The 14621-nt window shown below is 35.4% G+C and overlaps 1 protein-coding gene across 1 annotated transcript; it reads right to left on the bottom strand.

Moving 5' to 3' along the window:
• Positions 1-1462: 1462 nt before the first annotated feature.
• LOC130935293 (histone-lysine N-methyltransferase, H3 lysine-9 specific SUVH4) lies at positions 1463-14203 on the bottom strand. The gene is made up of 16 exons (XM_057864985.1): positions 14096-14203; positions 13361-13973; positions 13099-13173; positions 12483-12545; positions 12008-12062; positions 11713-11822; positions 11438-11611; positions 9173-9298; positions 6411-6509; positions 4061-4110; positions 3859-3947; positions 3366-3525; positions 3178-3283; positions 2901-3083; positions 2566-2799; positions 1463-1791 (listed from the first exon to the last, which is right to left on the bottom strand). The coding sequence occupies exons 2-16, from the start codon at positions 13889-13891 to the stop codon at positions 1678-1680; spliced, it is 2169 nt and encodes a 722-aa protein (XP_057720968.1). The 5' UTR covers positions 13892-13973; positions 14096-14203; the 3' UTR covers positions 1463-1677.
• Positions 14204-14621: the final 418 nt, after the last annotated feature.

Below are 14621 nucleotides of genomic sequence, written 5' to 3'. Positions count from 1 at the left end.
CAGCACTCAAAACGACGTCGTTTTGAGTTAGAGGGACTTATGTGTCCTGTTTTCAAATCCTCCAACCCACTAACGTGCCACGCTGGAACGCCGTTGAGCCAGGTAAGCATAGGGGGAGCCAAGTCAGCATTTTCCGTCTGGTCTGACGGTGGCTCACGGACGAAGGAACTGATCGGTCTGGTTTTTAGGAACGTCAGGGATTTAAATGTATTTTCCAATGCTCAGGGACGAAAATGTCCTCGGGTTAAAAGGTCAGGGACTAATTTGTCCTTTTCTCAAATATTTAATTTTGATAAATTTTTTGTATAAAATATTTTACAATCATACAATTACATATTTTTTTGAATAATTATTCATACTGTTAATGTAAAAGATATATTTTTGTTAACGGTTATGTAATTGATTGTATGTGTAAAACTATTTTATATCGACAATAAATAAAAATTAAATTTATTAGTAAAATCATAATTTGTTTAAAGAGATTTTTATGACATTTCACATTCATTTAACTAATCCTTTACATAAAAAAATCCTAATATCTCAAAGTCCTTTCACTCATGTTAACAAAATCATTTTTAATTATATCCTTGTATACTTTGTATTCCATATTGTACTTGTCTCGATGCATGTTTTTAAAAACTTTGGAAATCTCCGCAAGGACGAATACGGAGGCGAGGAATAGGAATGGGGAGGGTTTGGGAACTCGGGGAAAGGAAACAAGGACTCTCCACCCCCACATTCCATCAATGACATCACTGAATGTGGAATAAATTGACAGTAACCTTGTGCCTAATGTTAGCAGGCATTTTCCAAGGGTTCATGCCTCCCTTTTGTACAAACTGAGGCTGGAATTTTGACATGCTGCATAGGACACAAGCAAGAGAGCCAATGTTAGGTTGGACTAAAGTTAACTACAAGGGATAGGGGCTGAACCTGCCACCGTTTCTGAGTTTGAGTTGTGTCTTCAAGAATGTTGCTATATCTTCTTGGAGGTTCCACAACAGATAGGCAACCCAAGTTATGTGCCAACTTCTTTGACCTCTTGGAACCCACTCAACATTTTTATTTCGTATTTATCTTAGTCTCATCAGATAACCCACATTTTTCTGCTTGATGATGACCTGATGCTTCCAAAAATATCGAAATGAAGGAAGGAAACAAAAAAGACTTGCATCTGACTTTCACTAGCTTTCATGAATAACAACATTAAGTCATCCAACGGATTTTTCCTAATGAAATCTGCCAGTGCATAGCATTAAGTATGAACACGGAAACCAAAGACCTAAATGCAAATTCCTATAAAATCTCAACTAAGCCCTATCATATCCCTTTTCAAGATCAATCTTGAAGGCCGCCATATTTTCACCTAACTAAATTTTATGTTCTGAAACTACATTTTACAATCATGAATGTAATTTTCCCTTTGATTCCTATTACTTGTAATATCCAGGCAGTACAATCAGAGCCTCAATGTCATTTACTGGGCCTGGGATTTACATAAAAAAATTTACATTGCCGTTGTAATTCTGCTACAATTTGAATCCGATTTTTCCTACTGAGATCTGGCAGCCCAGGTTTTGGGAGCCAGTTACACAAACATATATGGCATCCACACTAGTTTTTCAAAATATACCAACATACAACATTTTAGCACAATGGAGCATAACCATACTATCTTTAGAATAATCGCTTCCTGCAACCTGGAGCTCCACAATAGCATGTCACTTGTTTGACCTTTCCATCGGGACCCAATACACTATCAAGCTCATAACCATAGTCATACGTCAGCTCCTGCAAGCAATTGGAGATTAAAAAAAATGTCATTAATGGTACCAATTTGAACAGACTAGAATAATTTAAACTGCAGTATTGTATCTCCAACATCCATGTCGTCAAACTGAATGGTTCTGATAGTGATAAACACAATTTACACATTGAAAAATAAGACTTGTATCCTTTACACAATTTACACATTGATAAACACAAATGATAGGATGAAGATGCCAAGCCTGGTCACTATTTTCCTTCTAAACTCTTTCACAGCTTCAGTATTCACAGTCCAATATCATAATTGTTGTCATCTTTAATAACATGGATAAAATCACTCACAATACCCTCAAAATACCCTCACAATAAACTTCAGATTATTGCCGTTATCTGTTTTAACTACAACCAAAACTGACAACGATCATACTCAAACATGGATATAAACTTCAGATTAATACCATTATCAGTTCTAATAAAAACAATCATCAACTCGTGGTAACATAGAACTTATTTTATAATAACTATAGTAAAACAATGTTTATGATTAATGTGGAACAGTTTTAGCTTCATACTAAAATGAATGAATGAAACATAGAAGTTAACAATTTTAACAATATAAAGTGTTTATCTAAATTGACCTGATTGTGTACAGTAGGGATATCATAAAATAATATCAGCTATCACCATTGTTATCAAGTTATTAAATAACAAGAAAAGCTACACCAGCATGCGGACCAATAAATCTTGGCAGGCATGTGTTGGAAATAAGTTTGTAAAAATGGAGGAAAATGAATTTACCTGCAGTGGGGGTATGTTGTCAGCAGCAAACAGCACTACCCGTGCAAATTTCAAGTTATGGTGGGTGCTCAAGACACATTGAACAAACAAATTAGGCTCACAACAGTGGTTTATAAACCTAGCAATATTTCCAGTAGGTCCAGCATCGATACAGTATTCTGGTGCACCATCTGAACCATGGTCATCATATTTATCCAAAAGATTTGATGGAAATGTACCACTTTGCGATCGCCTCTGTCAAATTAAAAGTAGGCAAGAAGATAAGATCATAATACAGCTTAAGTGTCTGGAAAGTATAATTACATTAAAAGGTTCCATAGGATTCAATTTACTACCTCTCTTCCACCAAGACCCTTGATTGTCTGTAAGCAATCTATCTCAAAAATATAATTATTCTCTAATACACTGTCCATATCTTCAGTCCTAGCAAGTATTCCTGTGTACTCACAAACTGGTGCACCAGCTGGTATAAAATCCCATGATCTAACAGCCCACCCTTTCTTTGCAGTACGGAAAACCTATTTGATGATTTGTTGAATGCACATTTAAGAAGTCCAGTACTTTAACAATTAATCATATGAAAGGATTAAGGAAACTAAAACAATATGCAACCTCCAGACGATATCGAATCCCTTTCTGCGAAGTCCGGTTCACACAAGTCTCATCACAGCCACAGTTGGGACCACATTCAAAGACAACATCTTTAGCTTCAACTAACCTGTCAGTCCAAAACAAAAGAAATAGATTCATATATAACACCAAACATAATTTAATTTGCATTTCACCGGTCTGGTTCAAACCTGCCACCATTTTGAGCTACGTAGGGAAATTCAGAGCCATTTCGCAATGCACATTCACATGTCGTAGAATCAATGCAGACACCCTTGCACTTGCATCCAGTGGCAGCCTTGGGAAACTTCACATTTTTTGCAACCTTAACAGAGTTGCAATACGTAAAACCTATAGTATAAAAAAGTTAACTAAATTGTCATGAAGCAAAACCGAGCACTGAAAACGCTTATTTGCAGTCTGGAATGATGAATACTTGATAGAATTTTAGATAATTAACATATAAATTAGTTTCAGAGCATACTAAATAAGATAAGAGGCAAGAAATTTTCAACAATATATACAGTTATACTTAATACAAATAGGCATAACTAAAATTTCAAAGCAGAAGAATCATCCGATTGAGTCTGCCAAAATATATTCTCAACGTAAAATAAAGCAAAGAAAAAAATGTGTATAAGCATGAATTTGATAACCAAAAAATAAAAATTGATCTCGACTTGCCCGTTGGTGCAACAGGGGGATCATCAACCAAATTTGTAGCAGGAATTGGAATATTTTCTTGACCTCCAGTTATATCCTCACATACCAACCTAAGCAATGTATAAGTTGTTATATTATAAACAAGAATTCCATAAAAAATCCCTTGCAAAATTGAAATAAAAAAGGCACAAAAAATATGTACTCATTTTTCTCCTTAAATTACCCTCGTATTTCTGCAGTAGACTGTGGTACACGTCCACGAGTGAAATAAACCTAACATTGCACAGAAAAGAAAATACCAGAAGGGATTCCATTACGAACTACACAATCATCTTTTCATGAAAGAAAAATATCATAAAGATGGAGAGCAAAATACGAGCAAAATATTTTTTTTCAAGCAAAAAACCAACATCTACAAATCAAAAATAAAAAATGTACATAAAAAAACAAAGAAGCATATTTTTCCAATTTCTCATCACGATTAGAATATACACTAAAGATAAAAAGAATTTACAGCATATAGAGGCCAGACATCAGTTAGCCAAGAAACCAAACCAATATGACTAATCTAAGTTGCACAGAACACCCAATACAAATAAAAGATACGAAACAAGTATTGCAAAAAGTCAGCCAAAAGTCAATGCACAAGCATTCGAATAATCAATTTAAATTTAGGATTTTGAAATGGGATTTGAACATTCAAATGGATTTACCAAAATTAAAAGAGTTTTCATTCAAAAAAACAATTTGAAGAGAGCTTTGAACTTTCATATGGCATCCAACAACAAAAGCAATTTGATTCTCTAACAATGTATTTCCTAAACCTCACTCAAGTGGCTATTGACTAGACAAATTTTATTAGCTAGTAATATTTAACTCTAAGGAGATAAAAGTCAATACCAATCTATCCATTGCTAAGGAGTTTACTAAATACCTTCAAAAGGTCAACTTTCATGACGCACCAATAGAAACTTCCTGAAGAGCTAAGTAAAACAATCAAAACCAAGTACCTCAGTCCATACTGCAAATAGCCTGGTAAATTTACCATACTTTAAAAGGTGACCTTTTTCATTAATGTGTCTATAAAGGTGACTTATTTCATCAGGGTATAAAGAGAGCCAATCAAAGCTTCTAGCAAATATCTATAGCTGGATCAGGGTAATTTTAGAAATAAACATTATTAAAGTTTCAGTCTCCGTCGCCAAAAATTTGTCCCATGTGTCCTTACTTTCTAGAGGAACTGATGGGAGTGAAATTTTGTGCCCCGGGACTAAAATTTTAACTCCAAACTCTGACTACCAAACAAAGTAACGAGTCTTAGTCCCCCAATCCCACTCCCAGTACCTCAAAACAAAAGCTACCTAACAGAATTAATACTAATGAATTGTTGCAAGTTCAATAGCCACATAAGGATATCTACTTTGATGTGTTTGTAATACAAACGGGTAGCTTGGTGCACAAGCATCCCCATTAATGCAAGGTCCAAAGAAAGGCTGCATCAAAAAGGTGAAACGTATTCAACCTAACCTGAAATTACATCATTGCCCATTAGGTGTTCCCACAGCTTGAACCCCTGACATTGAGATCACTCAGAGACAACTCAACTCCTGATGTGTTTGTTATGTGTGGGGGAAATTCAAACTCAAATTCACATCAATTTTTGCATTTCCCAAAAGCTGTATTCTTATAGAACAATTTGTTTAGCATAGCTGATGCTTGTTGAGTGTGCCCTGGAGCCATAGAACAATTTCTTGCGTCTATTTTTGTTGGGTGTGGTAGAGAAAAGAGGCAAAATTTGTGTCAATCTGAATTTTACCATAATTTGGACTTATTTGGTTGGAGTGAAATGCACACACCTTCAATGGAAAATTTTTTACAAACATGATGTATGGGATAGAATTAGATGCCTAGTTTCTGGTTGGTGAAAAGATCATAATATTTAAAGGGAAAAGCAAGTAGAAAGATTGGAAAGCTATGCTTTATAGATAAATCTTGTGTTTTTTGCTTTTGCTTTGGTATAGGGGAAACCTTATCCCCCAGATTGTATAATCCTTCTCATCTTACTGAAATTATATATATAGCACACACAAAAAAGTACACTAGAATTACATTTTACAACTAAAAAGATTGGGTCATGACAATACTCTGCAAAAGGTATTCAAGCTACTAAAAAAGGAAAATAAACTAACTTGACTTTGGTGAAAATGAAATGAATAGTGCACATGATATACATCAGCGGCAGAAAATTGCTAACTTGACTTTTAGCATTTTCTTTGCATGGAACATTGCAGGAAATAGTTGATCATGAAACCTCCAAGATGACAAGTTAGATATATTTTGCTAGTTGCTACACATTTTCAAGTTAGTTGCAAGTTGCACTAGATTATTAAATGATTAACTAAATGTCGATCTTCATAATGTATTTTAATGAATAGATTATGCTCATACAACACTATAAAAGATTCCGCAACCTACTTTATGTTTAATTGGCAGCATGCTTACAAAAACCACATCCTCAACCAAACCAAGAGATGTATCAAGTATCATGGCAAATGAGCAGAAAATAGTAGCACCTGATTTGTGGTCATTAATGGCTGCCCTTCAATTCTCTTAAGTTGAAATTTGTAGACTGTAAATCCAGATATTCCCTTCTCTGCCCAATACTTGATCACCTGACATAACAGGGCAGAAATTTTAAATTTCACCTATAAAATAGAATGCTAATTGATCTCCATCTTTCATGTCTCACTAGTTAAAATAATCAATTAATAGCCATATGTAAATGCCATTTAATTTAATACAATCATAAAAGTAAAGCATACGAGACATAAATTAGAAACTTTGAAATATGGCAAATATCAGAAGGAATTTTAAAAAGGATGCACTCCTCTTGAAACTAAAGTTGCTTACAGATTAACTTAAAAATAAATTATGTAAAGAGAACAATTTCAAGAGATTTTCTTGGTAGGTGACTATTTAAATCTTATAGTATATAATTTATTTATCCAGTTGTTATATGGATCTTTCCAAAAGTATGGGCAATACAACAAATCATGTATATTATATGCACCTTATGATTTTACTCAATCTCAAATATAGTCTCCTTCCAACATGGCGAACCTGATTGGAACTAAAGTTTGTAGGTTCAAAGACCATATAAAGCTATCTCCCCTGATTTGCATGTTAGGAGTGGGGCAAAATAAAAATCAAATTCAAATCAACTCTTAACATTGTCATTTGTTTGTGTTTCTATTTAAAACCTCTTCTTGTATATTTTGAAGAATGTTAGGCCTGTCCTACAACCATGGTTAACTTCATCCTCTTGACTAGGTTTGATTATTTTTTGAAGTAGGAAAGAGGAAAATTCATTCTGGCACTATGCAACATACACTATTTGAACTATTTGGTTGATGCACATTGCACACACCTTCAATGGCAAATTTTCTAACAAGCAAGTTTTATTGGATAGGACTAGGCATCTAACATCTACTTTGGATGAAGTTCATGATCATTATAAAGGACTTTACCATTAAAATTTGTTAAGAAATCAGAAAGCTACGATTTATAAATTACTCTGTTAGTTGCCTTTTGCTCCCGTATAACAAAAACACACCCCTTCCTATATATTATTCTCTCCATCTTAACAAAATTCTTCGTTTATAAAAAATAAAGGAATTTTTTGTGGTAAGTGGTAAGATGTGAAATTTAACTGTTTTTCGAAATTTTATTGATGTGTGCGGACTCATAAAATATATGAAACTGGTGCCCCCTAGATGTCAAATTATAGTTAAGTATATGGTTTAAAAAAATCATTTAAAAACTTGATTTTGGATAAACCAAATTGATTGTACCCTTATTAACACTTCTTTCCATACAATTAGTAGTGGGGGGAAAAACCCTAATACCATGTTTTTTGGAACTTACATTCACAATTTGAAAACGTCAGACATAAGTCAAAACACATTAGGATTGATGAATCAAGCAAGTGAAAAGATCAACAAAGCTTCTTGCCACAAACATTTCTAACAGTCAAAATGCACAAGATATCTACTATGCCAGAAAAAAAAAAGTAAAGTATATATTTTGTTCCAAAGGTTTTCAGCACTTTTAAAATTGCCCTTAACATTTAATTTGATTCAATTTTATCCTTACCGTCAATTTTTCGACAGTTAACTCTGATTTAATATTTTCTTTTCCAATTTTACCTTCTTAAATCTAATCCTAAACCATAATCCCAATTCCCCCAAGACAGAACCATTCAACCTCCATAGCTCGACCTTCCATCCCCACCAACTGTTGCACCCTTCACCTCACCTCACCATTGCCATCGCAGTTGCTTCAACTCACTAGTCAACACTGCCATCACAACACCACCACCACCCGCACTCATCGCTGCACCCATCATCATCGTCGTCTTCATCAACACCCCTCCCCACCCATCATCAGCGCCTCCTTCACTCTCTCCCACTGCCGCCTCTTCTCCCCAACCCAACAACTACCACCACTCATGCCTCACAACCTCACCCGACAAACACAACCACAACAACATGAATATCACCACCATCTCTCCCACCACCACCAACAGCAACAACATAACAGAACCAGAATCAAAATCAGTGACAAAAAATAAGAGATCAAAGACAGGCTCCAAGCAGGGCAAAGAGAGAGGGATAGAGAAAGCGGCAAATGGCGGCAAAGCAAACGCAGAGGCGAACATTGCTGGAGAAGACAAAGACACGAAAGTTGCAGCAGAGTCTAACTTTGTCAGAGGCAGTAGAGTCAAACAGAGGCAGAAGGCCAGAAGCTAGGTGAACAGTGTATGCAGAGGCAAATGACAGAGGTAGAAGCATTGGGAAGCTCGCCGTCGTTTGTGGCGACGGTGACAGAGGGGAGGAGAGGAAGTGATCTGTTTATAGATATTTTAGTTCCTGAAATTTTAATAACATATAAGGGACTTGATCATGGACGGTGCCTAATGGATAAGACTTTGTTGTTGTTGTTGTTGTTGTTGTTGTTGTTGTTGTTGTATAAGGGATTTGATTATAAGAATTTTAAACTAAATGGAATTCAGTTGAAAATTATCTGTAAAATGTAAGAATTAAAATACCAATCATTATGTTTTAATTATAAGAACCTAATTGAACTTGAAATTCTTGTTAAATCTCAGGACAAACAAAGTTCGAGTGAAATTATACACCATTATATGTAGTTAAACTTCTTAATATTTAAAGATGAGGTCATGAGGAACCAATATAATGGGCATGCTACATAAATGTTCATCAAAATAGTGACAAATTCTTACTCAAACAAATTAGTGAGATTCTTTAAGAGTTACCTTGTACAAGCCATCATATGTATAGATTTTAGTAGCACCATTTGAAGATTTACCGTTTGAAGATTTACCGTTTGAAGATTTATGACCACGGATCACTCTAACAGGCACATCTTGCTCTATGCAATTCTACAATGAAATACAAAAAAAATGTCAACTTCGCATGAACAAAAGAACAATATAAACAAGAACAATGCAAATGATAACACACCACATACCACTCAACACACACACAAAGGCAACCTAATGCATGAAGCTTCAACTTAGTGGGATTACACAAAGAGGACAACATCTATCCCCATATCCAATTTACCCATTGTGGTTGGAGGCTTTGCAATACTATTGGACGATAACTACGATGAACCCATCTTCGGGAGAAAAGAGCACCTTACCTCACAAGTTAAGGGTTATGTTCAATTATGAACTTTAGTCTTCATTTTGAAAAAAACAAACTCCTTTACCTTCCCAGATGTGCAATTCAACCCACCTAATATTTTTACGACTAAATAATAAGGAAACTAGATTGCATTTAATATAATTTACATATCAGGGTGCACATGATTTAAATGAATTGTTAGGAAGTCCAAAGCATCAATTAATACCATTCTTATAAATTCAAAGGCAGAAGTGCACATAGCTTATAAGTCAACGGCTGAAGTGGCTTCTTCCCTTGAACTTCTACTAACATTCACAATTCAAAATAGGGGAGGGGAGGGGGGGAAGAAATATGCAATATTGTTTAACTACCGGTCCCACCTAATGAGATTAGGATAGTTAAACCATGTGATTATGGTATGGTATTGTTTTTGTTTTTCACCCTTGTTCTAAAATAAGGGCTCTCTTGCATCACTAAATTTTTATATAGTGTAACACAAGCATTGTTGCTAATTCTAAAAGGCAGACTAGTGCAAAGCACCCTACATTATGCAGGGTCCGTGGAAAGGTCACACCCAAATCTAAAAGGGTCTATACATGTAGCCAAACCTGATACAAGCATCAATGATTGATTCCACAACTTGAACCTATGGCCTTGAAAAAACTCAACGGTTGTTCCAAAGTTTCCTTCCAAAGTAGTCATAATGGAATGGACAAAAATAAAGAACAAAGTCATGAGGGAGAAATTTAGAGTAGAACCTATGGTTGAAAAGATGGTGGAATTTCACCTTTGATGATTTAGAGTTTGGAAAGTTTTGGAGAATAACAACAGAGCATCTAATCAAGAGGAGGATGGATGAGTTGGAACTTGGAATGGGTTGAGTTCAGACGTGATTCATGATAAGGTGCATAAACGTTATTGAACCATGTAACCAATCCCACTTAGTAAAATAAGGCTTTGTAGTTGTTTCTATACAAATGCAATGAGCTTTCAATTTTCTAACCTCCCATTTATTTCCCAATAATGATAGACGAACAATTAAAAGAGTATAGTTAGGTAGCATTTGTTTGCAGAACAGGACTGGAACTCAATATTGTGTTTGCTAGCCAGAGATTGAAACTAAAATTTCAATCATGGGACATAAAATTTTAGTCCCTTCATTACTTTCAAAAAGTAAGGACACAGGAAACTGAAACTTTTTGGAATAAACACTAAAACTTTAATAACATTTCTTCTCAAAAATACCCCAATTAACCTTTAAAATTCCAAATCTACATTAAATTACCATATTTATCTTAAATTAAATATAATACTAAGGCATAACTCAATCTAGTAGATTTTACACCAAACACTAGAAAATTAATTTAGTCTCTATCTCTCAGTCTCAATCTTCTTTCCAAATGCAGCCTTATAGACACACAGAAAAAGGTATCCGTGTGGGACATCCTTATCTGTAGGATGATTGCAGTCAAAATGGTGGCAGCCTTTGACAAGGGGTTGGAGCTGTTTTTTTTTTTTATTTATATTTTACCGTAGTGCTGGTTCATGTTGGTTCCTTCCATACTCTATGTACTACACTACACATTAACAAAGCCAACAACCCCCCCCCCCCCCAAAAAAAAAAAAAAGAGAGCCCCTTCCTTCAATGCCCTTCTTTTTTTAGGGTAAAGGAATAATTTCATTAAGTCGAGTAGGATAACACAAACTGGAAACTGGGGATAAGAGTTCCCCTATACAAAAGCAAAGCAAACAAAACATTTATACAAGGTATAGCCTTCGATACCCTTCCTCTAACAAAGCCAAATAAAATAAACAAATCAACCACATAGAAGAAACAAGAAATTACCATGGGTTAAATGTTCCAAGAGATTTTAAAAAAAAAAAAAGCACACCTTGAGTGCTAAGTTACCCCGCTCCAACTTTTGGTCGTTGATTTGGCGCTTATCACCTGTCAAGTTATGCCCACCTTGACCAGTATACACAACATCATCAGCATTATCAACATCATCTTCATACTGGCCCGACAAAACAATGGCCACGGCAATAGGGTATTCATAAATGCTGTTCTGTGGCAACCAAGAGGTGAAAACAAAACAAAACATAAGGTGTGTGTAACCTTCATATTCTACACATAAACAAAGAGAACAGCACAATGAAAATAAAGTACCACTTTGCCATAGGATTTGCCCATATAATCAATCCCATTTAACCAATGACTATGAAAACCAACAGCAACCATTTCACCTCGAGAAAAGAACTGATGTCCAGCTTCAATACCTGACATTAATAGAAAAGTTCAACCCATATCAAAATAAGGAAGTAATCACAATAGGAAATTATGATAATCAATGACTTATAAGAAATAACTCCTACCTGGTTTGATACATAGAAAATAAAAAATAATACTGTTATTATGGCAAATGACAAAAGACATGAAAACACAAGAAGACAAACCCACAAACCTGGAAGGTCACCAATTCTTTTCTCGGGGTACAAAATCTCATTATTCGTCATCATCTGCCGAAAATCCCAATTTTCAAGGTAATGTCAAAAAATAAGATGTAGGATTGCACAGTAAAATGTAATCAATATCGTTTAATCAAAACCAAGCATCGTTCCAACTTAGTAATAAAACCCAACATGATAAATCACTTGGAGAAAGAAAACAACTTTTGGCATCTATAATGCAGAAAAGGGGGAAGAGGCACTAGAAATAAAAGAACTGGAACCATATAAGGCAACAATTTAAATAAAATGAAAAAACGAAAAACACAACTACTACAAACAAGAGACGTATAAAAGCTAACTCTAATGCCATGTTATTGATGAAATCAGGAAGGCAATTTTTATACTAGATCATCATGTTTCAATATAATGTCATTATACTTAAATTAAGATGTCAATAAAAAACAATCAAGTCACTGAATTCTGACTTACCATGGATAGTGCCTTTAGATCAGGTCGTTGATGAGTTTTCTTAACTTCAAGTGGTCCCCCTTTCTATACAGATAAACATGTCAAATTTATCACATTAAAAGAATTCAGTAAAGCATTCAGATTTAATTAAGTATACCAGGAATAGGACAATGATAAAGTAAACCCTCAAATTGATCCATGGAATTCTGATGTTTAAAAGATTAGCATTCTCATTTTAGTGAGCAACACTTTTTTTGGTCAAATAAGTTTATTCCTGTTAGAAAAATCAGTCACTAGTATCATATTCAAATTATTTTCTAACATGTTGAATTTAACTTAGAAAAATGCTAGGGGACCATCAGAAATTGTTTTTTGCCATCACTAAGTCATCAACTCAATCCCTTTAGTCTAGTTCCTTTAGTCTAGTAATTCAACAACATATTTTATACCATACTTTTAAACATTGACGACTAATTAATGGCCAAAAACAATAAATTCTACTATCCCTCTAGCATTCCTCTTTAACTTAAAGGACTATTGTTATCATTGTTTGCAAACAACCTATGTCCGCCATGAAACCAGGGACTCGGATAGATAAGAGAATCCACAAGTAACAAGTGATTAACGAGAATCCAACCTTCGATTTTGAAGACTTTGACTTCTTAGCAGCTTCAGATTCAGCCTTCGCTTTCCCACACCTCTTCTCTTCCTCCTGTAAATACCAAACAGATGCTCAAACAAGAGCTATTACCACTGACTATTCCTCTAACAAACTAAAATGAAAGCAGCTACAAGCAAATTATAATATTTCTACCGGAATTCACCATTACCCACACAAATGCAAACAACAGAGAAGCAACAAAATCAGCAGCAGCAAATTCAGAACCAATAGAACTAACCTGAACAAAATGAAGGTAATGCTTGTTGTAGACCCTAATAGTCTCCTTCACCCTTAAGGCAGCTCCTTTATTTTCAGCAGAATTAGCCACAGCATTCTCAGAATCCCCTACTCCATTTTGATCCTGCATAAACGGGCGCCTCTTCGGCTTCTTCGCCAAGGAAGAAGCAACACCTCCCTCTCCCTCGCCAACACCCTCCTCGTTTCCGCTGCCATTGTTCCCCTTTTTTGGGGAAGCAACGCCAACAACAACCTCTCCCTCTCCCAAGTACTCCCCATTCCTCACGCGCTTCTTGCTCCACTTCTTCGCCACTTTCACACGTTTCTCCTCTTTTTCTTTCTCTTCTTCTACTACCACCGCTCCACGGCGAGCATGAAGCTCCTCCTCGGCCTTCTGCTTCGCCGCTTGGATTCTCGCACTGGCTCTGCGCTGCACCGACATGTCCTTCGCCACGTTCTTCTTCTCTCCCGTTTTGTCACTGTTCCTCGCCGGCATTTCGAAATCAGAGCTCTTTTCCGTCTTCGGAACCATCGAATATTGAGAATCAACGCCGCCGAGCACGATTGAGTTCTGAATAAGCGCAACTGCACCTTCAACCTGCAAGCATGCAAATCTGCAAGACAGAAATGAAAACGAGAAAAACTAAAATCAATACCGAAATGCAAGAAACTCAGAGCAGTGATCGAGAAGATAAACACCGAAACCATTGATGATTTTACGAAATGAGCGAAAAACCTCGAAGTGTAGCTTGGATTAGAAGCTCCTAGGGTTTGGGGAGAAGGAAAGAGAGAATGCAGAGAGAGTGTTGTCAAGGGAGAGAGAAAACGAGAAAACGAGAAGACGCAATGTTTCGTCCCGTGTTTTTAATAATAGGCTCCACTGTCCGAGAACTAGAGTGGACTGTGGACTCTTGAAATTCTTTTTCAAATTAATTTTATTTGTTTTTTTTTTTTCTTTTGGTTATTTTTCTTTTGGTTGCCTTTTGGATTCCCGCTTCGGACTTTGATTTCCCTCCTCGTAAGCACACACGAATGGTAACGCGTGTTTGAAAATTGAAATATAGGATTCGGAAATAATAAGACAAAATGATTCAATATTTATTATTGTTATTGTTTTTGTTATTACTTATTACATTACATTTAGCCTAAAACAACAAAAATGCATTAGAATTATTTTATCACTGATAAAAATATTTTGAATTTTATTATTAGTAAAAATATTCGTAAATAATTTAAAAATATGCAAATATTCAGTCATTGTC

Source organism: Arachis stenosperma, chromosome 6 (genome assembly GCF_014773155.1).
Source record: "Arachis stenosperma cultivar V10309 chromosome 6, arast.V10309.gnm1.PFL2, whole genome shotgun sequence".
Classification (NCBI taxonomy): domain Eukaryota; kingdom Viridiplantae; phylum Streptophyta; class Magnoliopsida; order Fabales; family Fabaceae; genus Arachis; species Arachis stenosperma.
The sequence above is the reverse complement of the archived record's forward strand: the minus strand, read 5'-3'. Positions and strand labels throughout refer to the sequence as shown.